The sequence below is a fragment of the Cetorhinus maximus genome, chromosome 3 (genome assembly GCF_964194155.1).
Source record: "Cetorhinus maximus chromosome 3, sCetMax3.hap1.1, whole genome shotgun sequence".
In the NCBI taxonomy this organism is placed as follows: Eukaryota; Metazoa; Chordata; class Chondrichthyes; order Lamniformes; family Cetorhinidae; genus Cetorhinus; species Cetorhinus maximus.
The window spans coordinates 46,014,605-46,039,931 of record NC_135881.1 but is presented as its reverse complement, the minus strand read 5'-3'; the positions used below and the strand labels follow the sequence as shown (position 1 = coordinate 46,039,931).

At 39.9% G+C, this 25,327-nt stretch overlaps 1 protein-coding gene across 2 annotated transcripts in view; it reads left to right on the top strand.

The window, feature by feature from the left end:
- LOC144677946 (ATP-dependent zinc metalloprotease YME1L1-like) overlaps positions 1-24,629 on the top strand; it is a 52,202-nt gene extending 27,573 nt beyond the window's left edge. For both annotated transcript variants that reach the window (XM_078537913.1, XM_078537907.1), the window contains exons 4-19: positions 432-533; positions 624-733; positions 816-966; positions 5,460-5,543; positions 6,477-6,559; positions 6,643-6,733; positions 8,344-8,496; positions 8,597-8,729; positions 9,367-9,429; positions 9,921-10,033; positions 10,116-10,271; positions 11,451-11,602; positions 17,396-17,522; positions 19,993-20,066; positions 23,116-23,202; positions 24,052-24,629. In XM_078537913.1, coding sequence (XP_078394039.1) covers positions 432-533; positions 624-733; positions 816-966; positions 5,460-5,543; positions 6,477-6,559; positions 6,643-6,733; positions 8,344-8,496; positions 8,597-8,729; positions 9,367-9,429; positions 9,921-10,033; positions 10,116-10,271; positions 11,451-11,602; positions 17,396-17,522; positions 19,993-20,066; positions 23,116-23,202; positions 24,052-24,195 — 1,823 coding nt within the window. In that variant the 3' untranslated portion in view covers positions 24,196-24,629. The remainder of the gene's footprint in view (positions 1-431; positions 534-623; positions 734-815; positions 967-5,459; positions 5,544-6,476; positions 6,560-6,642; positions 6,734-8,343; positions 8,497-8,596; positions 8,730-9,366; positions 9,430-9,920; positions 10,034-10,115; positions 10,272-11,450; positions 11,603-17,395; positions 17,523-19,992; positions 20,067-23,115; positions 23,203-24,051) is intronic.
- The last annotated feature ends 698 nt before the right edge of the window (positions 24,630-25,327 follow it).

The window sequence follows — 25,327 nt, the reverse complement described above, 5'->3', positions numbered from 1 at the left end:
AAGAAAAGAAAGGTAAACTGATCGAGGGAGAACTAGACTGCAGGCACAGTCCCCATTGGTGGATTGAATGTAGGAGGGCTTGCATAAGAGGCTAGTCAGCGGAACAGGGTCCTGAAATGGGGTTGAAGGGCTAATGAGAATAGGCTCATCTGGGTATTTGCAAATGTTTTTTCTGTAAGCAGAGCTGCAGCAGTAGCTAATCTCTGTCTGCAGTGCGAAAAACATGTGTCATGTGGAGTCCATGCTCCTAGATATGAGAATCTAAGTATAGAATGACAGAGGATTGATGTTGGACAAATCTTTTATCCTTGAAGTCTGTTTCCTAAAATTTTTTAATGACTAACTGTCCCTAACTTCTAACAACAAGGTTTTAATCTAAATGTGTTGGTAGTTCACCACTATGTATATTTAAGTATCAATTCTGTTTCTAGGATTTTCAAGCAATATCTTCAATGTGCTACGTGCATCTCAGCTTTCTCGACAGCACCCAAGGCCACTACAGACTCTCTGTTCCAACCTCCATCTGTGCCCAAGTATGTATTAGAGATATTAACTGTTGATTCCTGCGTTAAAATGATCAGTGATATGAAGCAGTATTAAAAAATGTTAATTTTTTTTAAAAGTCCAAGAGCAAATACGTGGCTTTAAAACTCTGAGGTCAAGACCAAGGAGACTAGCAGCATCTGAGCATTTAGTTGAATCAGAAAGTATCGCTCCTTCTTCATTTATGAAGGTAAGCAGAGATATTAGCCTGCCAATTGAAACATAACCTCCTCTTCGAAAAACTACAGTACAGTTGACTTTTTTATTTCTAGGGGCTTCTGTTGAGGGACCGAGGTCGAGAGGTTGAAAATTTGGACAGCTTGATAAAAACTAAAAATATTCCCGATGCGCATCAAGATGCATTTAAAACTGGTTTTGCAGAGGGCTTCCTAAAAGCACAAGCTCTTACACAAAGGACTAATGGTAAGTGAATACAAAACATTTGCCAAGACAGTTTTTATCACACAGCAATAAGGGTCTTTTTTTTTCACTACTTGTAACTATTTCCCACCTTCCTGCTTTCTTGCTGATATATCATCCTTGGTATAGTTGGGTGTTGACTGAGGCGATATTTAAAAAAAAAACATTCAGTTGACGTTCTTCATGTGTGAATATAGTGCATATTATTTGACCATGACCTTCCAATGTGCAGGTCAAGGCAAACACATAGCAAATGTGATCAAGGGTCCTGTTGACCACAGCAAAGTGGTCTTGGCTGAAGAAAATGACATTTCAGAAGCTCTGGCAATGAAATAGTCATCAGGGCAAATCTAACAGAGAAATTGAGAGTAGAATGAAGCCTTTAGAATTACATTAGAAATTAACACTGCAAGTAATTGTGGGAGTTGGTGGGTTTGTTAGAGATGTTCATGAAAAGTCTAACGCTAGAGGGAAAAGTCCAGGGTGGGAGTGAAGAATCTGAAATGGACTGTAGGTGAAGGGTGAGTGAATATTGGAAGCATAATTAGTGACATTTTCAGGGTTGGAGCGGATAACATAGGCTGCACAGCCAGCAATGTATTGGAAAAGGAGACTAGGTGGGTGCCTGAGTATGATGGGAACAGAGAGTGTTTATATCCTACAGAAAAATATGGCTAGAAGCCATGTGGGTTCCCATTATGGCACCATTTATTTCGAGGATGTGGTGGAATTGAGAGCAATTATTTAGGTAAGAGCAAGTTCAGCTTCAGCCAGGTGGAAAAGGGTAGATAGGAATTGCTTTACTGTGCATTCTGGTGTGATAGAGTTTCAGAGCAACTGAATGTTCCTGGTGAAAAGTTGTTGATTGAGAGCCTAGAATCTGAATTCATTGGTAACAAAAAATATTAGAGTGGTCACAGATATAGTGACTGTGCAGGGGAAGAAAAAGAGGATAACATTATATTGCACGTGTTTAATACAACATTTCGAATTTGTATGTGCAGTAAAGTCCTGCCTTTCTTGACTTGTTTGCATCTTCGCTTACCTGCGCTAAAGCCCTTGCATAACAGATCACCCTTTGCATGAGCAATTGTTTGCTTATCTGCGTTTTCTTGCCCCTCTCTCATTAAAGACGCTTTATTCTAAATTAAATTTATTCCATTAGCTATGATGCAGCAGAGACCTCTGCACGTTTCAACGGAGGGATGACATCAGTCTTTGGAAGCGGATTCCTTCCATTAGTCCGGGATGTGGACATTTAATCTTTTTTTTAACACCTTTCCAACAGAGTGAGGAGTGCCTGGAATGGTTGTAGCTGAAGTCCAGCCTGAACAGAGGAATTAACCTGGAAATGTCCGAAGCTCTTGGTCCAGAACTGCAATAACAGCTCTGTTCAATTTGGAAATATTCACTGATTTATTTGTCTTTTTATGTAAAAAGCTTGTCTGCCAGTTTTGAGGTGATTCATGTTTTTCTTAAATGAGGATTGTCACTTTAAAAATTTTCGATACATGCCTTGGATGTTAAAAGAGCAGATGAGTCTGTAGTTGGATTCTTTTGTTACAACATTGAGCTCAGAGGCTCCCCCTACCTGTTGCATACCATAATTTGCTGTATAGTAACTGCACAAACCAATGCTGCTATCACATTGCTGGAACCTATCTGACTCCCATTCTAAAGCATGTTTGTCATTCGCGATTTCGCCTTTTGCGAGGTTTCATGGGAACACAACCCCCACAAATGACTTTACTGTATTGAATATTTCTGTAACTTTTCAAATGTGCATCTATGCTTAAGAAAATATTTATTTACCATTTAAAAATGTTATCGTGGGAGCAATAGACCACAAATGTACAGGAATGCAAGAGTTTGCGCAGTGTTGCTGGTTGATTCATTCTAACCACGTGATAATACCAGAGACCACCACAATCCAAACAACCACAGCTTGCGTTTATATAGCACTGTTAATGTAGTAAAATGTCCCAATGTGCTTCACAGAAGTATTATCAAACTAAGGTTGACACAGCCACGTAAGGAAATATTGGAGCAATGGCATATTTTAAGGAGCATTTTAAAAGAAGAACGAAAGTTAAATATGAAGAATTGTTTAGGAAGGGATTCCCAGAGCTTCGGGTCTAGGCATTTGAAGCTGCCAATGGTGGAGCAATTAAAATCAGATTAAAGATGGGGAGTGGTGAAGCCATGGACATGTTTGAAGAATTTTAAAATCTAGACAATTCTGGACTGGCAGCCAATGTAGGTTAGCAAGCACAGGGATGATGGGTGAATGGAATTTTGAGAGTTAGAATGTGGGCGGCAGAGCTTTGGATGAGCTTGAGTTTATGCAGGATGTGAGGTTAGCCAGATAGGCATAGGACTAGACAAAAATAAAAAGCTAAAAGCTACTGCGGATGCTGGAAATCCAAAACAAAAACAGAATTACTTGGAAAAACTCAGCAGGTCTGGCAGCATCGGTGGAGAAGAAACCAGTACTATACTCAGTTCTGCCGAAGGGTCATGAAGACTCGAAACGTTAACTGATATCTTCTCCGCCGATGCTGCCAGACCTGCTGAGTTTTTCCAGGTAATTCTGTTTTTGTATAGGACTAGACAAGCTTAGAGTAACAAACGCATTGGGGTTTCAGTAGCAGTTTAGCTAAACTTAGTGTAGAGTTGGGCGATTTTAGAGGTGGATGAGAAGTTGGAGGAGGGCGTGTGCGCAAGGATAGATCAGAGCTAACATGGGGGACAAGTTAGGGAAGTTTGGTGGTCAGCAGTTTAGTGGGAATAAGGTTGAACGTGCAGGAGGTGGATTTCTTGAATTAAGTGAGCCTGGAGGGGGCATGATGGGGGAAAAAACTGGAGAAAAATGTTAGGGCAGGGTGATCTTTGGGAGAGATTTGGCCCAGTAGGCTGGAAGAGAGGTGGAAAGTAGCAGATGCAGCTGCACAGATGGTCTCAATCTTTGTGACAAAGTCCATTTGATGAGGATGACCTCAGAGCAATTGTTCCAAGTAATTCATTGTTTTTGGTCTTCGACCTGTCAGGAAAATATAATAATTTTCATAATGTTATTGGAATTTATTGTAAGATAGGAATAGTGTGTGTGTGTGTGTGTGTGTGTGTGTGGGGCTTAATTGAATTAAAGACAGCTGGTCTGAAGGCTTTGATGTGTCAGAAGAAAAGCGAGGTTTGAAGTGCTAAATAGGTAAACATGGTTGGAGTTTTGGAATGTGAGGTGTAAAGGGAACATTTACATTTTTAAATAAATTAGATTAGTTTGAATTTCAGAAGAGGTGGCGAAATGTTACACTAAGCCAGAAGAAGCCAAACAGTGTGTTATTTTTCCCAAAGTTTACTGATAAAATTGGTACTATGAAAAATTTTTATTATTAGAAAAGTAGAAAAGCCATATTGGGGCAATGGGGTTTACATTAAAAAGGTAGAAATCTGTATAAAGGAGATGAGTTTGTGTGTAAGGGAACGAATTCTAAGATCTAACAAGTGTGAAAAGCTTCCAGCCTCTAAGCCTCAAATTGTTGACTACATGAACTGAAGTGACGAAAACATTCTGAATTCGACTGTTCAGGGTATCGTGTTACTTTGCCTGGGTCTTTTAAAATCTGTGTTTACTGTTGCCTTAACGGAGGTATAACTGGGAGTTAGGTTAGCTAGGGGAGCTTGGAGTTATCATAGTAATAATTTGTAAACCTATGTGCTTAAAATCATTTTTATTAATAAAGGTTTAATTTAGTTTTGTAAGAAATCTATAAGACTCGGTGTTCTTATTACTACTGAATTCAAGGCATGCACGTCGAAATAAATACAAATTGTAAAATAGTTGTGGCAGTTGTTTCAAGTTTCCTTCTGGGATTTGAACAGCTCAGCATTTACCATCCACTGTGTCATAACAGATCATAACACCCCAAAACTTTTTCACTTTATTGAACTATTTTTAAGTTTATTCCTTCCATAGAGCTGTTTGACTTTTACAGACTATGCTCTGCTGTATCCAGTTTCCTCTAAGCACAATTGTGCACCAAGTTCGTGAGCCACGTAACCCCTTCACTCTGCTGAACCTGACTTGACTTGTGCCTCCACTTCCTTTTGAATGGTTTAGTGAAGCCCAGGACTAGGAAATAAAAATGGAGTAAATTTGAACAGTAAATTGGAAAAATGGGCTTATCAAAATATGCATAGTAAAAACAAAGAGGAAAAGCCCAGAAAGAAAAATTTTAAGATAATTTAAAAGGTGGAATAAGTAAAAGATTGTGTAACTTCCATACAGAATGGTAGATCTTTTTTTTAAAAAGTGAACTGACAAGCTTATGCAGTGAGTTGAAAGAGCTTATATTGGTAACTGCAGGTGTAAAACATTATGGTATAAATGTGTGGAATGGTGGCGTTCTCAAATGCACCGTGCTGCCTTACTTTCTAGCACTCTTAAGGAAACTCTCTCCTGTTGAATGACTAACGCCACTCCTTTGCTTCCCCAGACTCTTTAAGAAGAACAAGGCTAGTTCTTCTGTTCCTCCTCTTGCTTGGGATTTATGGCCTATCCAGAACCCCATTCTTATCTGGTAAATTTTCAGTGACACTTTTTTTTGCTGTTGTAGTTTTGAACCATATACAGTTGAAAGGGACAATAATTTATATGTTACTCACCCCATCATTTCAACTTTCTGACCACCTACTTGTAAAACATTTTAGCAGTTCAAGTTGATGTTCTAGTAAGTGTGCATTTAGATGTATGGATGCATAATTTTTGTGACATTTGTAAGGTGAGAGAATTCATAGCATGGTTTGTATAATATTGCCTCTATCTTAAAAAGCCTCTACCTAGTTTCCTGATGAAAACAGTATGTTGGTATTTAATATTTAATTCATTGGGTCAGGAGGAACTGAAATTTCCTGTGAATACTCAAAAATCTGTTACACTTTTTAAAATTAATCATTTCTGTATAAATAGCGAGTATGCACTCGAACTTTTTAAACTGGATTTAAAAATATATACTACAATCAAAAATTCAGGAAAAATTCTAAATTAATTAATATTTTGAAAATTAAACTTACAATGTTTTTCTAAAATATATCTGTTAACCTTAGCAGAACATCTCGGTGAGGGAGATTAAAAGCCAACTCCAAGCATATTGACCCACACTAAAAGCTTTCCTGTTTTCTGTTGAAAACTTCGAATTGGCGCAGATCAGTTAAGCTGAATGTTGTTGGTCCTTTCATCTGTAATTAGTATGGACTTTAAATTCCATCTTAGAAAGCTTTGTCTGATAGTGATGTAATGGCCCCTTCATAATCCTTTCTATCATATTAACATGTGCATTTGTATCAACGATATACTGTATTTATTCTATTTGCGTGAATGGTGGGTAAAACTGTGATATAATTAAACTTCAGGCACCATTGTTTCTGGGTTATTTTGCACTTGGGTTCAGTGAGTTTTTAAGAGGGAAATTTGTAGAAATCAAGTATTTATTTTACACCTGCCTTTCCAACAGTGCGATTTCGTACTACATCAGGACTGGATGCAGCGGTGGATCCAATTCAGATGAAAAATGTAACCTTTGAACATGTGAAAGGGGTAGGTAACATTTGCCTTGCCCTTAAATGCATTGAATTTGAAATTATTCATTCGCAAATATTGTTTTTATAACTTCATCTCAGGTGGAGGAAGCGAAACAGGAGCTACAAGAAGTAGTGGAGTTTTTGAAAAATCCTCAGAAGTTCACTGTATTAGGAGGCAAACTGCCTAAAGGTATGTAGCTAGGAATTATAACTTCATTAATGCGTTTTTACTACCACTAGCTGTCTAAATACTTTTTTTTTTACAGCTGATTCCAAAAAAAGTCGGCTGTGTTTAAGTGAAATTTATACTAGAAGGAATTTTTTTTAATCAATTCATGGGATTTTGATGACGCTGGGAAGACCGATGTTACTTACCCACCCTACTTACCCTTTAGAAGATGATGAGCCACTGTTTTGAACTGCTGCAGTCTGTATGTTGCAGCAATTGCCTCAGTGCTGTTAGGAATGGAGCTCCAGGATTTTGACCCATGACTTCGACTGAAGGAATGGTGATATATTTTCACATCAGTATGGTGTGTTACTTGGAAGGTGGCTTGCAAATGGTGGTGTTCCCTTTGCCTCCTGTTCTTGGTGGTGGAGGTTGTCGGTTTGGAAGGTGCTTTGAAGAAGCCTTGGCGAGTTGCTGCAGTGCATCCTTTATATGGTAGATGCCGCAGCCATGGTGTACCAATGATTAAGAGAATGAATGATTCACATGGATGGTGGGGGGCTAATCAAGCAGGCTGCTTTGTCCAGGCTGGTGTCAAGCTTCTTGAGTGTTGTTGGAGTTGCATTCATCCAGGCAAGTGGCGATTATTCTGTCACACTCTGACTTGCATCTTGTAGATAGTGGACAGGCTATGGGGAGTCATTTGCCACAGAATAACCTCTGATCTCTGGAACTGTGGTATTTATGTGGTTGGTCCAGTTAAGTTTGTGGTTAATGGTGACCCCTGAGATGTTGGTTTGGTGGGGGTGGGTGTACAGCGTTAAATGTAAAGAAGAGGTGGTTAGATTTTTTGGAGCTGGTTATTCCTTGGCATTTGTCTTGCATGAATGTTACTTGCTATTTATTAATCCAAGCCTGAATGTTGTCCTGGTCTTGCTGATGTGGACACTGACTGCTTCAGTATCTGAGTTGGGAATGGAACTGAGCACTGTAGTCACTAGTGTACAACCCCACTTCTGATCTGATGGGGGAAAGGTCATTGCTGAAGCAGCTGAAGATGGTTGTGCTAAGACACTGCCTTGCAGCTGAGATGATTGGTTTGTGCTGGATCTGACTCCATTCAGTGAAAATTTCCCCCTAATTCCCATTGACTCCAGCTTTACTAGAGCTATTTGATTTCACACTCCGTTAAATGTTGCCTTGGTGTAAAGTGAAGTCACTCTCATTTCACCTGGAATTAAGCTTTTATTTGTCCATATTTGGACCAAGACTTTTGAGGGCTGGAGCCGAGTGGTTCATTGCTCATTAATGACCATGAGCATCTTGGACTGTTTGTCCTTGGGTTTTTTAATATTCTAATTGTATAGAAAGCTCAAATGGAGGTTTTGAGAATTGTAAGAATGTATAAGAATTGCTATCTATTGACTTGAGATCTGTCTTGAAATATTTGTACAAGTAACAACTAAACTTGAGTAGGAATGTAGTAATTAGTGCATGATTAATGCTTCTAATTCTGCAGTGTTTTTTAAAAGATGTTTAGTACAAGCACATATGCTTAAAATTTTGATTTCACTGTTGTTAATTCATAACATACCACTTAACCTGAAATGCCCAATTCTGTTTAATTTCAGGTATTCTTTTAGTTGGACCCCCGGGAAATGGGAAAACTCTCCTTGCAAGAGCTGTCGCAGGCGAAGCGGACGTACCGTTCTATTATGCATCAGGATCAGAATTTGATGAAATGTTTGTTGGTGTTGGAGCTAGTAGGATAAGGAATCTGTTTAGTATGTTTCCCAGTCTATACAATGAAGATTTTGTAGTTGAATCGTCACACTTCTCTATTTCCTTTTTGTTTTAACTTGCCCTTTTATGTTTGTATTTTAGGGGAGGCAAAAGCAAATGCACCCTGTGTCATTTTTATTGATGAGCTGGATTCCGTTGGTGGCAAGAGAATTGAATCACCCATGCATCCTTATTCTAGACAGACCATAAATCAACTATTGGCAGAGATGGATGGGTAAGAAAAGAGACCAACGCACTGCCTAAAGTAAAATTTGAGGTGGAATGGCATGGTTAAATAGGCATTACTAGTTGTAGAGAATACCTTGCCCATGTGACCATTGTTCACATGAATTTGCACAAGGAGTGTCAAGCTTTGCAGCTTTTTTAAGGTCATCACAGCCAAGTCAAATCCTATTCTTGCCTGACCTTGCACATGTGCAACAGGGACCACCATATCTTGGAAAAACAAATTTGGCTTTTGTTTCTCCCACTTTATCAAAAGTCCAGTGAGAGAGGTTGTAGGGCATTCAGTGTCACCTTGGCTGGGGTTAATAAACTTATTATATGATCAAACTTGGGGAGCCTTCCTGCAAGTGACAGAGAATATCACACTAACACATTACCATTGAACTTCTGGATGACAGAATATGCCTCTGTAAAATTGCGATGTAAGTGTATTTTTTTTAAAGCAAGAACGCTTGAGCAATTACATACATGGCACTCCATTTTGTAGCCCTAAATAACTTGTGCTTTATAAGGATTTGAAGAAGCCCACTAGCAAAATAGTGGTGGTTATTTGACATTTTAAAATTGCATTTCAATTACAATAGCACTTCATAGCTAGTGCTTTAAAGTTTTATTTTTCTCTTCAGTTTCAAGCCCAATGAAGGTGTCATTATAATAGGAGCTACAAACTTTCCCGAAGCATTGGACAAGTAAGTGTAGATTGAACTTTGAGTTATTGTTGTTTCTAAATTTAAAGTGTAATATGTTTGTAGGAAAATGGCAAATAACTTTATTGCTGCTTCATTTAAAAGAAAATCTTGGCATATGGGCGTCATTGTTGTTTGAATGAGATTTTGTTTGAGTTAAACTCACTTGCAAAAGGATTAACCATCTGATATATTCAGCAACAGAATGTGCAGGATTGTTTTGACAATTGTGGTAACATAGCCTTTACTTCCAGCATCACTCAATAATATGTTTGTAATTCTACCTCGACAATTTAGTTGTTCATCAGTTGAATTGTTGTCAAAAAAACTTAAACCGAAGCTTAGATTAACAGTCTCGAAGTAATTTTGACAAACTCAGCTGTAGTTTTAGCAACATTGACGTTAGAGTACAGCAGTTATGCAATAGGAAAATGTCCCAAGTTTGGACACATTTTAAGTTAATGCTGAGTTTCTTGTGTATCCTTCCTCCATAGTGCCCTTGTCCGTCCAGGTAGATTTGACATGCAAGTTACAGTTCCTCGACCGGATATAAGAGGGCGAATAGAGATTCTTAAGTGGTATCTTGGCAAAGTTAAAGTTGATCCAGGTAAGCTGCAGCTACTCGTTAACAAAGATAATTATTGCAAACCTATTTTCCGTGTGATTTGACTCTCAGTTTTTTTTTGCAGCAATTGATGCAGAAATAATAGCTAGAGGCACAGTGGGTTTCTCGGGGGCAGAACTGGAGAATCTGGTCAACCAGGCTGCCCTAAAAGCAGCTGTCGATGAAAAAGATCAAGTTACAATGAAAGACTTGGAATTTGCCAAGGACAAAATTCTTATGGGTATGTTCTAACTAGGTATTTGAGTTTTGACTTTCTAATAGCTTTAATAGCGCTATCTGTAAAGTTTCTGCATTTTGAAATTCCAAGCTACTACTATAGAGGAAAGAAAATTCAAGATAAAGGCTTGGAAAATTTTTTGTTTTGCAGTTCATGTTAATTGGCTACTTCTGTGTTTAAGAACTGTTTTTTGCATTTGTTTTTTTATTGAACCAGGTGGACAAACTTGCATTTTCTGGGTTTTTTTATAAAGTCAACTGCGTCTGTCACATGAATGTTAATGGAAAACATCAGTTTACGTAAATTCCTGTATAGATTATGTAGAATAATGCTTCTTGGAGAAACCACTTAACTTGTGTAAATTTTTAGGGGGTGTTTATAACATAAACTTAGTCATTTAATCCATGCATTGTCATTTATCTGGCGAAATGTTTTAGGATGTGCAGGCACTGAGATGCATCTTCTCTCTCACTCATTTATATTGGAGCTTTCCAGCAAACCTTCAGGTAGCTAAGCTGGAGGCTGTAGGAAATTCCTGGTAATCAGGTGTTGAAGTGAGAAGCCACTCTGAGGTACCCCTAGAAAAAGAATATTAATAAGTCAGACATACACACCTATACACCACTTTTAGGAAATTATTCAGATATTTAAATATAGAAATAACCCTTTAAAGTCATTATCAACCATTGCCCATAACATTTTTAGCTCCTTTCCTTTTCTCTGCTGCCTAAGGCTGAGAACTCGCCCTGTAGGGAGTCAGTTGCATCTTGATTTTTGTATTGTACTGTCTCTTTTTGGTAGTTTCTGAAACATATTGGAGTATTTGGAAATGAGATTCCAATACCCTATAGCAATGAACTAAAAGGACTCGAGTTTAGTTTGAGTTAAGAGATCTGTATAGTAAAATTTGTGATTCACAGAAGTTCGCTTTTTCTTTTCTGGGCTAAATCAGGAATTAAACCCTAAAATTTGTTGTTAGTGTACTTCGATCAAAATTACACAGGGAATTTACAACTCAATTTAATACTAATATTGGCGAAACTGATTTTTCCGGTTGTGTGTGGATTAAGATGGTTGAATATCTGACTTTAAAAAAATATCTGATATTGTAAGGCCTTTGTTCAAACTGCATCTTATTTGAAAATGTTCTACTTATGTTTGACTGTTGTCTGCTGCTAATAGGGCCAGAACGCAGGAGCATTGAGATTGATTTGAAAAACAAAACAATCACAGCATACCATGAATCAGGACATGCTATAGTAGCACATTTCACAAAAAATGCTATGCCCATTAATAAAGCTACAATAATGCCAAGAGGACCTACCCTGGGACATGTAAGTGTAAAATTGTACTTTTTTGTCTTGCAAGAAATTAATGACCTGTTTTCTTTGGTTTTAAAATGGAACTGATGCAATGTAAGTAAATATCCTGAATGTTGATTTTTTTAAATCAAGCTTTAACTGGCAGCGTAATGCAGTATTGTAAGGTTAACAATTTGTCAAAAGAGTGATTGCTTTTGTAGGTTATCATTACTTGGCAGCAGGAAATTCCACAGCAATTTTTTTCAATATGTAACACCATCCAAAAGTCACCTACCTTCAGTTACAGATAAAATTAGTGTTATGATCTCCATAGAGATCTTTAAAGTTTAAAGAGAAACTTGAGCACCAAGTGTGATATAGCAGCAATCACAGAGACGTGGTTGAGGGAGGGGCAGGATTGGCAGCTCAACATTCCGGGATATAGAATCTTCAGGTGAGACAGGGGAGAGGGTAAAAGAGGAGGAGGCATTGCATTATTAGTTAAGGAGTCAGTTACTGCAGTAAGGAGAGATGATATCTTGGAGGGGGCATCGAATGAAGCTTTGTGGGTAGAGCTTAGGAATAAAAAAAGGGGCAGCCACATTGTTGGGTGTTTATTATAGACCCCCAGATAGTCAGTGGGAAATTAAGGAGCAAATATGTGCACAATTTGCAGAGGTATGTAAAAACACTAACAACAGGGTAATTGTATTGGGTGGTTTCAACTTTCCCAGCATTAATTGGGATAGACAGAGTGTTAAAGGCTTGGATGGAGTGGATTTTTTGAAATGTGTACAGGAGAACTTTTTAGGTCAATATGTAGAGGGTCCAACAAGGGACGTCGCAGTGCTGGGCCTAATTCTGGGGAATGAAGCCAGACAGGTGGCGGTGGGGGAGCATTTTAGTGATAGCAACCACAACATGGTACAATTTAAGCTTGTTATGGACAAAGAAATAGACAAGTTGCAACAAAATGTTTTGGATTGGGGGAGAGCGGATTTTAGTTAAATAAGGCAGGATCTAGCCAAGGTAGACTGGGAACAGCTACTTGTGGGGAAATGTACAGAAGAGCAATGGGGGGGGCGTTCAAAAAGGAAATGGGGGAGGGTACAGGCTCAACATGTTCCCTCTAGGGTGATAGGAAGGAGTAACAAGCCCAAGAACCATGGATGACCAGAGATATTCAGGAAACGATGAGAAGGAATAGAGGCTTTTAGCAGGTACAAGGGGAGCAAATCAGTAGAGGCATTAGTGGAGTACAGAAAGTGCAGGGTGGAGCTTAAGAAAGCAATTAGGAGAGCAGAGGGGATATGAGAAAGCTCTGGCTGGCAAAAGTAGGGAAAATCCCAAGATATTCTATAACTATATCAATGGGAAAAGGATATCCAGGGAAATAGGGCCCATTAGGGACCAAAGGGGCAATCTATGGGTGGAGCCTGAGGACATCAGTAGAGTGTTCAATGAATACTTCACATCTGTCTTTACCCAAGAGAATGAGGATGAAGGTATGGAACTCGGGGAGAGAAACTGCGAGGTTCTTGAGCAAATTGAGATAGGGAGTGACAAGGTATTGGAGGTGTTGGCAGGCTTAAATGTGGACAAATCTCCAGGTCCGGATGATTTGTGTCCCAGACTGCTGAGGGAGGCAAGGGAGGAGATCGCAGGGGCTCTGACCCAAATCTTTAATTCCTCTCTGACCATGGGTGAGGTGCCAGAGAACTGGAGAACATCTAATGTGGTTCTGCTATTTAAGAAGGGTTGTAGAGATAAGCCAGGGAAGTACAAGCCAGTGAGTCTCAAGTTAGTGGTAGGGAAACTATTGGAGAAAATTCTGAAGGAGAGAATCTATCCCCATTTGGAGAGGCAAGCTTTGATCAGGGATAGACAGCATGGCTTTGTCAGAGGGAGGTCATGGCTAACAAATTTGATTGAAATTTTTGAGGAGGTGACCAGGTGTGTAGATGAGGGTAGTGTAGTTGATGTAGTTTATATGGATTACAGCAAAGCCTTTGACAAGGTCCCACATGGGAGACTTATAAAGAAGGCAAATGCACATGGGATACAGGGTAATTTGATAAGGTGGATTCAAAATTGGCTTAGATGTTGGAGACAGAGGGTGATGACCGAAGGATGCTTTAGTGACTGGAAGCCAGTGTCCAGTGGCGTACCACAGGGATCTGTGCTGGGTCCCCTATTATTTGTCATTTATCTAAACGACATAGATGACTATGTTGGGGGGTAGGATTAGTAAGTTTGTGGATGACACAAAGATTGGCCGGGTGATTAACAGTGAGGTTAAGTGTCTTGGGCTACAGGAAGATATAGACGGGATGGTCAAATGGGCAGATAAGTGGCAGATGGAATTTAACCTTGAAAAGTGTGACGTTATACACTTTGGAATAAGTAACTTGACAAGGAAGTATTTAATGAACGGCATGACACTAGGAAGTTCTGAGGAACAAAGGGACCTTGGCATGTATGTCCATAGATCTCTGAAGGCGGAGGGGCATGTCAGTGGGGTGGTGAAAAAGGCATATGGGATACTGCCTTCATTAATTGAGGCATAGATTACAAAAGTAGGGAGGTTATGTTGGAGTTGTATAGAACCTTGGTGAGGCCACAGCTGGAGTACTGTGTGCAGTTCTGGTTGCCACATTATAGGAAGGATGTGATTGCACTGGAGGGGGTGCAGAGGAGATTCACCAGGATGTTGCCTGGGATGAAACATTTAAGTTATGAAGCGAGGTTGGATAGACTTAGGTTCTTTTCGTTGGAGCAGAGAAGACTGAGGGGCGACCTGATCGAGGTGTGCAAGATTATATCAGAATCACAGAATTTAAAATATGGTGGAAGAATGCGTGCTGTTTCAATTTATATAGAACTGGATTAGGAATTTGAAAGCTGCTGAATTTTAAAATTAGAATCACAGAATCTCAGTGCAGAAGAGGCTCTTCGGCCTATCGAGTCTACACTGACACATGAGAAACACCTACCTAATCTCATTCACCAGCACTTGGTCCATATCCTTGAATATGACGTGCCATGTGCTCATCCAGGTACTTTTTAAAGGATGTGAGGCAACCTGCCTCCACCACCCTCCCAGGCAGCGCATTCCAGACCGTCACCACCCTCTGGGTAAAAAGGTTTTTCCTTACATCCCACCCTAAACCTCCTGCCCCTCACCTTGAACTTGTGCCCCTTCGTGTCTGACCCTTCGAATAAGGGGAACAGCTGCTCCCTATCCAACCTGTCCATGCCCCTCATAATCTTGTACACCTCGATCAGGTCACCCCTCAGTCTTCTCTGTACAAAAACAACCCAAGTCTATCCAACCTCTCTTCATAACTTAAATGTTTCATCCCAGGCAACATCCTGGTGAATCTCCTCTGCACCCCGTCCAGTGCAATCACATCCTTCATATAATGTGGCAACCAGAACTGCACACAGTACTCCAGCTGTGGCCTCACCAAGGTTCTATACAACTCCAACATGACCTCCCTACTTTTGTAATCTATGCCTCGATTGATAAAGGCAAGTATCCCATATGCCTTTTTCACCACTCCACTAACATGCCCCTCCGCCTTCAGAGATCTATGGACACACATGCCAAGGTCCCTTTGTTCCTCAGAACTTCCTAGTGTCATGCCGTTCATTACATACTTCCTTGTCAAGTTACTTATTCCAAAGTGTATCACGTCACACTTTTCAGGGTTAAATTCCATCTGCCACTTATCTGCCCATTTGACCATCCCGTCTATATCTTCCTGTAGCCCAAGACACTTAACCTCACTGTTAACCACCCGGCCAATCTTTGTGTCATCCACAAACTTACTAATCCTACCCCCCAAATAGTCATCTATGTCGTTTATATAAATGACTAATAATAGGGTACCCAGCACAGATCCCTGTGGTATGCCACTGGACATTGGCTTCTAGTCACTAAAGCATCCTTCTGTCATCACCCTCTGTCTCCTACAACTAAGCCAATTTTGAATCCACCTTATCAAATTACCCTGTATCCCATGTGTATTTGCCTTCTTTATAAGTCTCCCATGTGGGACCTTGTCAAAGGCTTTGCTGTAATCCATATAAACTACATCAACTGTACTACCCTCATCTACACACCTGGTCACCTCCTCAAAAATTTCAATCAAATTTGTTAGCCATGACCTCCCTCTGACAATGCCATGCTGACTTTCCCTGATCAAACCTTGCCTCTCCAAGTGTAGATAGATTCTCTCCTTCAGAATTTTCTCCAATAGTTTCCCTACCACTGACGTGAGGCTCACTGGTCTGTAGTTCCCTGGCTTATCTCTACAACCCTTCTTAAATAGCAGAACCACATTAGCTGTTCTCCAGTCCTCTGGGCCCCTCCCTCTTGGCTAGAGGGGAATTAAAAATTCGGGTCAGATCCCCTGCGATCTCCTCCCTTGCCTCCCTCAGCAGTCTGGGACACAAATCATCCGGACCTGGAGATTTGTCCACTTTTAAGCCTGCCAACACCTCCACTACCTTGTCACTCCCTATATCAATTTGCTCAAGGACCTCGCAGTCTCTCCCCCCCAGTGTTCCATACCTTCATCCTCATTCTCTTGGGTAAAGACGGATGTGAAGTATTTGTTCAATGCTCTACCGATGTCCTCTGGCTCCACCCATAGATTGGTCCCTAATGGGCCCTACTCTTTCCCTGGTTATCCTCTTCCCATTGATATACTTATAGAATATCTTGGGATTTTCCCTACTTTTACCAGCCAGAGCTTTCTCATATCCCCTCTTTGCTCTCCTAATTGCTTTCTTAAGCTCCACCCTGCACTTTCTGTACTCCACTAATGCCTCCGCTGATTTGCTTCCTTTGTATCTGCTGAAAGCCTCTCTTTTCCTTCTCATCGTTTCCTGAATATCTCTGGTCATCCATGGTTCTCTGGGCTTGTTAGTCCTTCCTATCACCCTAGAGGGAACATGTTGAGCCTGTACCCTCCCCATTTCCTTTTTGAACGCCCCCCACTGTTCTTCTGTACATTCCCCCACAAGTAGCTGTTCCCAGTCTACCTTGGCTAGATCCTGCCTTATTTTAAAATCCGCTCTCCCCCAATCCAAAACATTTTGTTGCAACTTGTCTATTTCTTTGTCCATAACAAGCTTAAATTGTACCATGTTGTGGTTGCTATCACTAAAATGCTCCCCCACCGCCACCTGTCTGGCTTCATTCCCTAGAATTAGGCCCAGCACTGCGACGTCCCTTGTTGAACCCTCTACGTATTGACCTTAAAAGTTCTCCTGTATACATTTCAAGAAATCCACTCCATCTAAGCCCTTAACACTGTCTATCCCAATTAATGTTGGGAAAGTTGAAATCACCTAATATAATTACCCTATTATTGTTTTTACACACCTCCGAGAATTGTGCACATATTTGCTCCTCAATTTCCCGCTGACTATCTGGGGGTCTATAATAAACACCTAACAATGTGGCTGCCCCTTTTTTTATTCCTAAGCTCTACCCACAAAGCTTCATTCGATGCCCCCTCCAAGGTATCATCTCTCCTTCCTGCAGTAACTGAGTCCTTAACTAATAATGCAGTGCCTCCTCTTTTACCCCCTCCCTTGTCTCGCCTGAAGATTCTATATGCCGGAATGTTGAGCTCCCAATCCTGCCCCTCCCTCAACCACATCTCTGTAATGGCTACTATATCACAATTCCACATGTACTTTGTTTTTAAACTTTAATTAGGCTTTTTACTAGTGTATTTGCATACTTTACCAAGATTTGCGGAGGGTTACTAAGGAGCTTATATTAAGCTTTCTTACAACAAAATTCTCTCACAGGTATCATTGTTACCAGAAAGTGACAGATGGAGTGAAACCCGAGCTCAGTTGCTTGCTCAAATGGATGTCAGCATGGGTGGCAGAGTGGCAGAAGAACTCATTTTTGGAACAGAACAAATTACTACAGGTTTGCATTAAAGAACACAAGAACAAGAGTAGGCCATTTAGCAACTCAAACCTGTTCTGTCATTCAATGAGGATCACAGCTGATCTGCGACCTACCTCCATGACCTTTGGCTCATTTGTCTTCATAGCCTTGGTTAACAAAGATCTATCAATCTCAGATTTAAAATTAACAATTGATCTCGCATCAATTGCCATTTGTGGAAGAATTCTGAACTTCTACCACCCTTTCTTTGTAGAAGTGTCACTCCTGAAAGGTCTGGTTCTAATTTTTAGATTATGTTCCCTTGCTGTAAACTTCTCGAGCAGGGGAAATAGTTCCTCTCTATTCTTTCAGTTCCCCTTTTGTCTTGAAAACTTTGATCAAATTCTCCCTAAACCTTCTAAATTACAGAGAATACAAACCTAGTTTGTGCAACCTCTCCTTGTAATTAACTGCTGGAGTCCAGGTATCATTTTGGTAAATCCATGCTGTTTTCTTTCCAAAGCCTAAATACCCTCCCTAAGGTTTAGAATCCAGAACTGCTCACAGTACTCCAGGTCCTGCATGGCTTCATTTAGCTGAAGCATGACTTCTACCCCTTTATATTCTAGCCCAGGAAGCCCAGCATTCAAGTTGCCCTTTTGATTATTTTCTGTATCAGTTCATGACATTTAAATCTATGTACCTGGACCCCCCACAAAGTCACTTTGGATCTCCACTGTTTCTAGCTTTTAATCATTTAGAAAGTACTCTGTTTCCTTTTTAGGCCCAGTGTGGATAACCTCATGTTTTCCTGCATTTAAATCAATTTACCACAGTGCACTTAATCTGTTAATATCTTTTTGTAATTTTATGCTTCCATCTACAGTGTTTACAATACTGCCCAACTTTGTCATTGGCTAATTTGGATATATGTCCTTTTATTAACAATTTAGATGATGGGATAAATAGTGATTTGTTGAAGCCTTCCTTATGGGACACCACTTAGTTGTGTTCTGTCAATTAGAGCACCTGCCCATTATCCCTACCCTGTCTCCTGACACTCAGCCAATGCAATCAGGTTTATCTGACATGATTTACTCCTTAAAAATCCATTCTGGCTCTTTCTGATCAGCTAAGAATTTTCAAGATGTTCAGTCACCCAAATTTCCTTGTAACAGTTGTTAGGCTATTTGGTCCATAATTCCCTGGTTTCCTTCTCTTACCTTTCTTAAATAGCAATGTAGCATGTGCAGTTTGCCAATCTAAAGAAATAGCTTTGGAATTGAGAACTTTACCCAGAATATACAGCACAGAAGCAAGCCATTTGGCCCAATCAGTCCTTGCTGATATTTATGTTCCACTTGAGCTTCGTCCCATCTTTCCTTATCTAAATCTACTATTGTAACCATCTATTCTCTTCTCCCTCAAATGTTAGTCTAGCTTCCTTTTAAATGCATTTGTATTGGCCCAGGCTAATGTCCTGAGGACATGGATTCAAATCCCACTATGGTAGATGTTGGAATTTAAATTCAATTAATTAATCTGGAATTGAAAGCTAGGTTCAGTAATGGTGACCATGAAGTTATCATCAATGGTCGTAAAAACCCATCTGGTTTGCTAATGCTCTTTAGAGAAGGAAATTTGCAGTCCTTACCTGGTCTGGCCTACATGTAACTCCAGATGCAGAGCAATGTGGTTGACTCCTCTGAATTGACCTAGCTAGCCACTCAGTTGTACCGGACTGCAGAGGTTCAAGAAAGCAGGTTGCCGCCACCTTCTCAAGGGCAGTTAGGAATGGGCAACAAATTCTGGCCTTGTCTACGATGCCCATGTTCCATTAAAACAATTTAAAAATATTATTCATTTCCGCACTCCCTGTGGCAGCATGTTCCACATTCTCCCCACTCTTTTGGGTAAAGAATTTTCCTCTAAATTCCCTTTTGGATTTTTTGGTGAAGCTGACTGGTCCATAATTCCCTGGACATGTTCTGTCCCCCTTAAATATAGGAATTACATTAGCTATCCTTTTGAAGATCAAAGTTTGGACATCTGCAATGTTCTCACCTACTTCCTTTCAAGTCCCGGGATGGAAACAATCTAATCCTAGTGATATGTTCTTCAGTGCTGTGATTTTCTTCATAACTGTTATTTTGCTCATGTTAATTTGGCTGAGGCCCTGTCCCTATTTCAATATTAGTTTTTCTGGGATGCCTAGAATGCTATTCTCTTGCTCTACAGTAAATCCTGACACTATTATGTGAGCTATTTCTTTTTTTATTGACTATCACCATTACCAGTTTTCAAGTGGTCTACATTGCTTCTGACCTCCCTCCCTTTCCTAACATAATTGTAAAAAAAAAGTTTATTTTAATATCCCTTGCACACTTCTTTTCATTCTCCCTTTTTGTAGCTCTTACTATCTGTTTTGTCACTTGTTGTTTGAGTAAAAGTAGAATAAAAATCATTTGTTTGTTTTCTGTAACTGAAATACTGTATTATTTCAACCTAGGTGCTTCAAGTGATTTTGATAATGCAACCAAAATAGCCAAGTTGATGGTCACAAAATTTGGAATGAGTGATAAGGTAAAAAGTTACATTCTTATTTATTTATTGAAACACTCGTCCAATTTGTAGTATCAGTATTTTTAAGTTAACTGCAATGTAGAAGTTGTTTGGATCTACTGCAAGTAACTGCCAGTGTTGCCTGTAGACTGTTCTCCATACCTCAGCAGTGATTTGTCATTGCTCTTTCCCAGTTGAATTAAAGTGTCAGTTTGTGTTGCTTGTTAACTTTCCTTTTTATTCTCTTCCAACATCATGAATAAAATAGAAGCTCAATTCAAACATTTGCAAGTCAACCACAACCTATTCACACTTTATTTTGCACTTTATTTTCATTTATCTGCCACCTCATCTCTTCTCTTAAATTCACCCCTTGATGCTTTCTGATCCAAAACAACTGTATTTGCTTCTGTTTTGATGACCCTATTTGCCTTTACTTTTTTACATTATCATAGAAAAAAAATTCCTGATTTGACTTAGCTCTAGAACTAAGGGTCACTGTTTTAAAACTAAGGGGTCACACATTTAAAATTTTTCACGGTCTTTGGAACTGACTTCCAGAAAAGGCGGTGGAAGCAGAGCCTTTGAATATATTTAAGGCTTAGGTGGATAGATTCTTGGTAAGCAAGGGGGAATGATAGGTTATTGGGGTAGGCCGGATGCGGATTTGAGGTTACTATCAGATCAACCACGATCTTATTAAATGGCGGAGCAGGCTTGAGGGGCTGAATGACCTACCCCTGCTCCTTGTTTGTATGTATCTGTTTCTTACTACTCCTAACTTATAACTTGGGCTTGGCTTGACAAATAAAAAGTAACATCCGTGCCAGGTAATGACCATCTCCAACAACAGAGAATCTAACCATCACCCCATGATATTCAATGGCATTACCATTGCTGAATACCCCTGCAGTGGGGTTACCATTGACCAGAAACTGAATTGGACTAACCATATAAATACTGTGGCTACAAGAGCAGGTCAGAGGCTAGTAACCCTGTGGTGAGTAACTCACCTCCTGACTCCCCAAAACCTGTCCATCATCTACAAGGCACAAGTAAGGAGTGTGATGGAATACTCCCCACTTGTCAAGATGAGTGCAGCTCCAGCAACACCATCCAGGAGAAAGCAGCCTGCTTGATTGGCATCCCATCCACCAACGTTCACCACCGACGCACAGTAGCAGCAGTATGTACCATCTACAAGATGCACTGCAGGAATTCACCAAGCCTCCTTAGGCAGCACCTTCCAAACTCACGACCACTACCATCTAGAAGGACAAGGGCAGCAGACACATGGGAACACCACCTTCTGGAAATTCCCCTCCAAGCCACTCACCATCCTGACTTGGAAATATATTGCTGTATCTTCACTGTCACTGGGTCAAAATCCTGGAACTCCTCCCTAACAGCACTTTGGGTGTATCTACACCACATGGACTGTAGCGGTTCAAGAAGGCAGCTCCCCACCACCACCTCGAGAGCAGTCAGGGATGGATGATAAGTGCTGGCCTAGCCAACAACAACCACATCCCACGAATGAATTAAAAAAAAAAACTCAGGATGGGTAACATTTGGGGCTGGATTTTCCGGTCAGAGGTGGCTCAGCACCACCTTATTGGGGGCAATTAGAGATGAGGAATAAATGCTGGCATAACCAGTGATGCCCTCATCACATGAAAAAATACATTTTTAAAAAAGTGGGTTCGATTCTGGCTCACGAACCTGCCTCGGTTGTAAAACCAGAACTGGCAGCGATTTTTCCCTGGGTTGGTGCCTTAATTAGGTAAGGGATGAGTCTGCTGTCCAATTAGGCTGTCAGAATATATGAAGGGAGGCATGCTGCCTCCAGCGGGACAGCAGGAAAGGGCGCCTTTAAAATAGTTTTGTAAGTGTCCTATATCTTATGCCGTAAAATTGCTGATTTCAAACCATGTTGTTAGCCAATCATTAAAACGTACAGTTTTCTTTAGAAAGGCAGAAGGGAGTTTACCAAACCCAGTACTCTAGAGAACATTGCTGTGCATCCTCTATGTTGAAGGTTTAAGGCAATCCTTGTGTATAGGACATTGTTATTAATTCCTATGTATTTACCCTCACATGGACTACCACCAATGTGCCCCTTCGACATTTTCCTTATTGTGTACTGCTCTAAGGTAGATAACTGACCATTTTGTACTATGCCACTAGTTTTCTTTTTTCCTGACTCGCCTCTGACATGCGCAAGCCTGCCCTTACTGTGCCTGAAGGCTGAGGACTCCTAAAGGCCAACCACCCCCACCAAAGTTGCAAAACGTCTGAAAGTTGGGTTTTCAATGAGCCCTTAAGTAGTTTAATTGTCCTGTTAATGGCCGTGGGCCAGTTCCAAGACCCACACTCTTCCCACGTTCTTGTGAAAACCGCTGACAATGGAAACTGAGGTGGAACTTCTGTGCTGCTCAGTGGCCATTTTTCACTGTCGTGCCTCTATTCATCTGCTTTGGGACAGGAAAATCTGGCCCTTAGAGTCCACTAACTTCAGTCTTCCTTCTGAAATTTTGGCTTTATCAACGCAAGGTTCTGCTTCAACACAAAAACAAAAAATGCTGGAAAAACTTTGCAGGTCTGACAGCATCTGTGGAGAGAAAGACATAGTTAACGTTTCGAGTCTGTATGACTCTTCTTCCTGCGACTGCTTCCTTGCTATTGACCATTAATAGAGGGTCTCACTATTCCATATAGCATCAAAACTCCACAATCCATCTGTATTTTGGAAGGTAATTCAGCTAACCTCAACCTTGTCTGTAATCCATCTTCAGTGCTGAGCTCTTTTGCTGATCTCATCTTTTATAGATAATACAATAGATGTCATCTATTACAGTACAACTAATTAATGAGGTTAAGTGGATGACTGACATCTAACTACAAGCCTTACCCCTGTTCTCCATCTTTACAGAAGTAGCATGTATCCTATTTTTGTCATCTTTGCTGTTAACCTAAATGTTACAGTTTCTTGTTAGGTGATATCTCCTTGAAAATGAAGATGAATGTCATGCAGTGTTGCAATCACATTCTATTTTGCTTTTACCTGTAGCTTGGAGTGATGACTTATTCGGATCCAGAGAGAGTAAGCCCAGACACTCAATCTGCTATTGAACAAGAAGTCAGGATATTATTGAGGGTAAGATTATTTTTGTTAGACATGTTAACTAATGCAATACTGAAACATCTGAGCATATTTATGGTAGTCATTTTTGATGCCTAGACTTAATCAAATGAGATTATTTTTCTCTAAACTTAATAGCTCCAGAGTCTTGAGCACAATAATCTAGACTGACAGTGCAGTACTGAGGGAATGCTTCAATGGAAGTACATTCTTTTGAATGAACCCATGCCCTGCCTGCTCTTAAGTCAAGGATTCAAGGGATGAGATGTTATCCTCATATTCCTGGCCTATATTTGTTCCTCAATCAACATGAATAAAACCAAATCATCTGCTTATGATCACATTGCTGTTTGTGGGAGCTCATGTGTAATTAGCTGCTGTCTTTTCTGCATGTATTGCCAGTAAAATTCATTGCCAGTCAAATGTTTTGGGATGTTTTAGGACTTTAGGTCATGAAATGTGCCGTAGGAATGCAGGTCTTCCACATTTTTTGCCCATTTGCACATTTTGGTGCTCTTGCCTCCCGACCTCATGCTCTGGGCCCACTCTCAAAATCTCATCCTATTGCTGTTTTCAGTCTGATGTTTGGAACCAACCCTAATCTGTTTGGCTGTTTGTATCACAGTATAACTTATCTTTTGACAGTTAAATGTTTCCACTAAACTGCAAGACCATAATGTAATTTAACTTTAATTCATTTAGTTTATTTTCAGTATTGTTCAGTGTGTGAATAGTTTAAACTATCCACATGACAACAGCACATAGAAATTCTCAGTAAATTAGTGATCCAATGTGAAATGTCTGCAATGTACCTGTAACCCTCTTTTTTGAGGTAGGGCTATAAGTCTTTTTTTTTAAACACAGGATTCTTATGAACGAGCAAAGCAACTCTTGAAGACTCATGCAAAGGAACACAAAACTCTTGCAGAAGCTTTACTGAAGTACGAGACACTGGATGCCAAAGAAATACAGATGGTTCTTGAGGGAAAGAGACTCGAGCTAAAATAACTTCCCATTGGAATAGAGACTTGGTCCATGCTATTTACCCAGATGTATATATGTGGAAGAGCAGTAGCCCATGAATGTATACTATAGGCAGTTTTAACTCTTGAGGGCATTGTTAGTATTTTCGTAGTTACAGAAAATGATCATTCCCTCAGTGAAGTTATCTAAAATCTGTGCTCTGGAGCTGTTTTAGATCCCAGCTCAACCATGCCCATTGAATAAATGGATGAGTTTTTAAGTGATTTTACATTTATGAACATTTTGCTCTGTGTAGTGTAAGATCTAAAGATGGTGAGCATGGTGAAACATGGTGAGCATTGTTGCCTTCAACTATTTTCTTTTTTCCCCTCTTTGTATTTTAAGTCTATTTATATACACATTTGAGATGCAATTTTGGTGAGTGCTTCCCAGTAAAATTAAAATCAGATGAAATATTGCGGGGTTGCTTTCATCATTGAGTCATTCAGGTATTTGTTCATTTATTTGTCTATTCATCCCTAGACTGCTACTGGGCATTCCAATCTTTCATTATCTTTTCTGTACTCCATATTTTTGGGGTTAGTAATATTAAAGCAAGAGTCTCTCTGATGCTGAAGTGCGCAAAAATAGTTACTTATTAAGTCACCACTAGCTTTGCCTTAAGTAGCTATGAGGGCATAATTGCACAGAATGCAAAATATTTCCCCTCATCCTTTTTGCTGTAATGTAGAATAAACAGTGTATTGTAGGAATTGGAAACCAGAGAATGTATAGAAAGTTTATTAAAGTTGTACTTTTTATTTTGAATATTAGTGGTAAGTACCTCAGATTTTGAGATTTCTATTGACACCTAAAATAAAGAGGTCATATCTGAGTTTCTTCTATTGTACATTGTATTTGCTTTAATGAAGTCAAGGATGTAAAATAAATACATTTTTACATGTTGCTCCCCAAGCTGCTTGCTGCTGTGGTTTCCCTGGAAGGAGAAGGCAGATGGTCACCCATTCCATCTGGGGTAATTCATGTTTACAGAGACACCCAGTTTTATGATGACACTTGGCCATCTAGTGTGTGTTCTTAGTCTTTTAAACTCGAGATGTTTATGGAGTACAGTATCCCAGAGTGTCTGTCATCTTATTAAACTGAAAGCAATGGG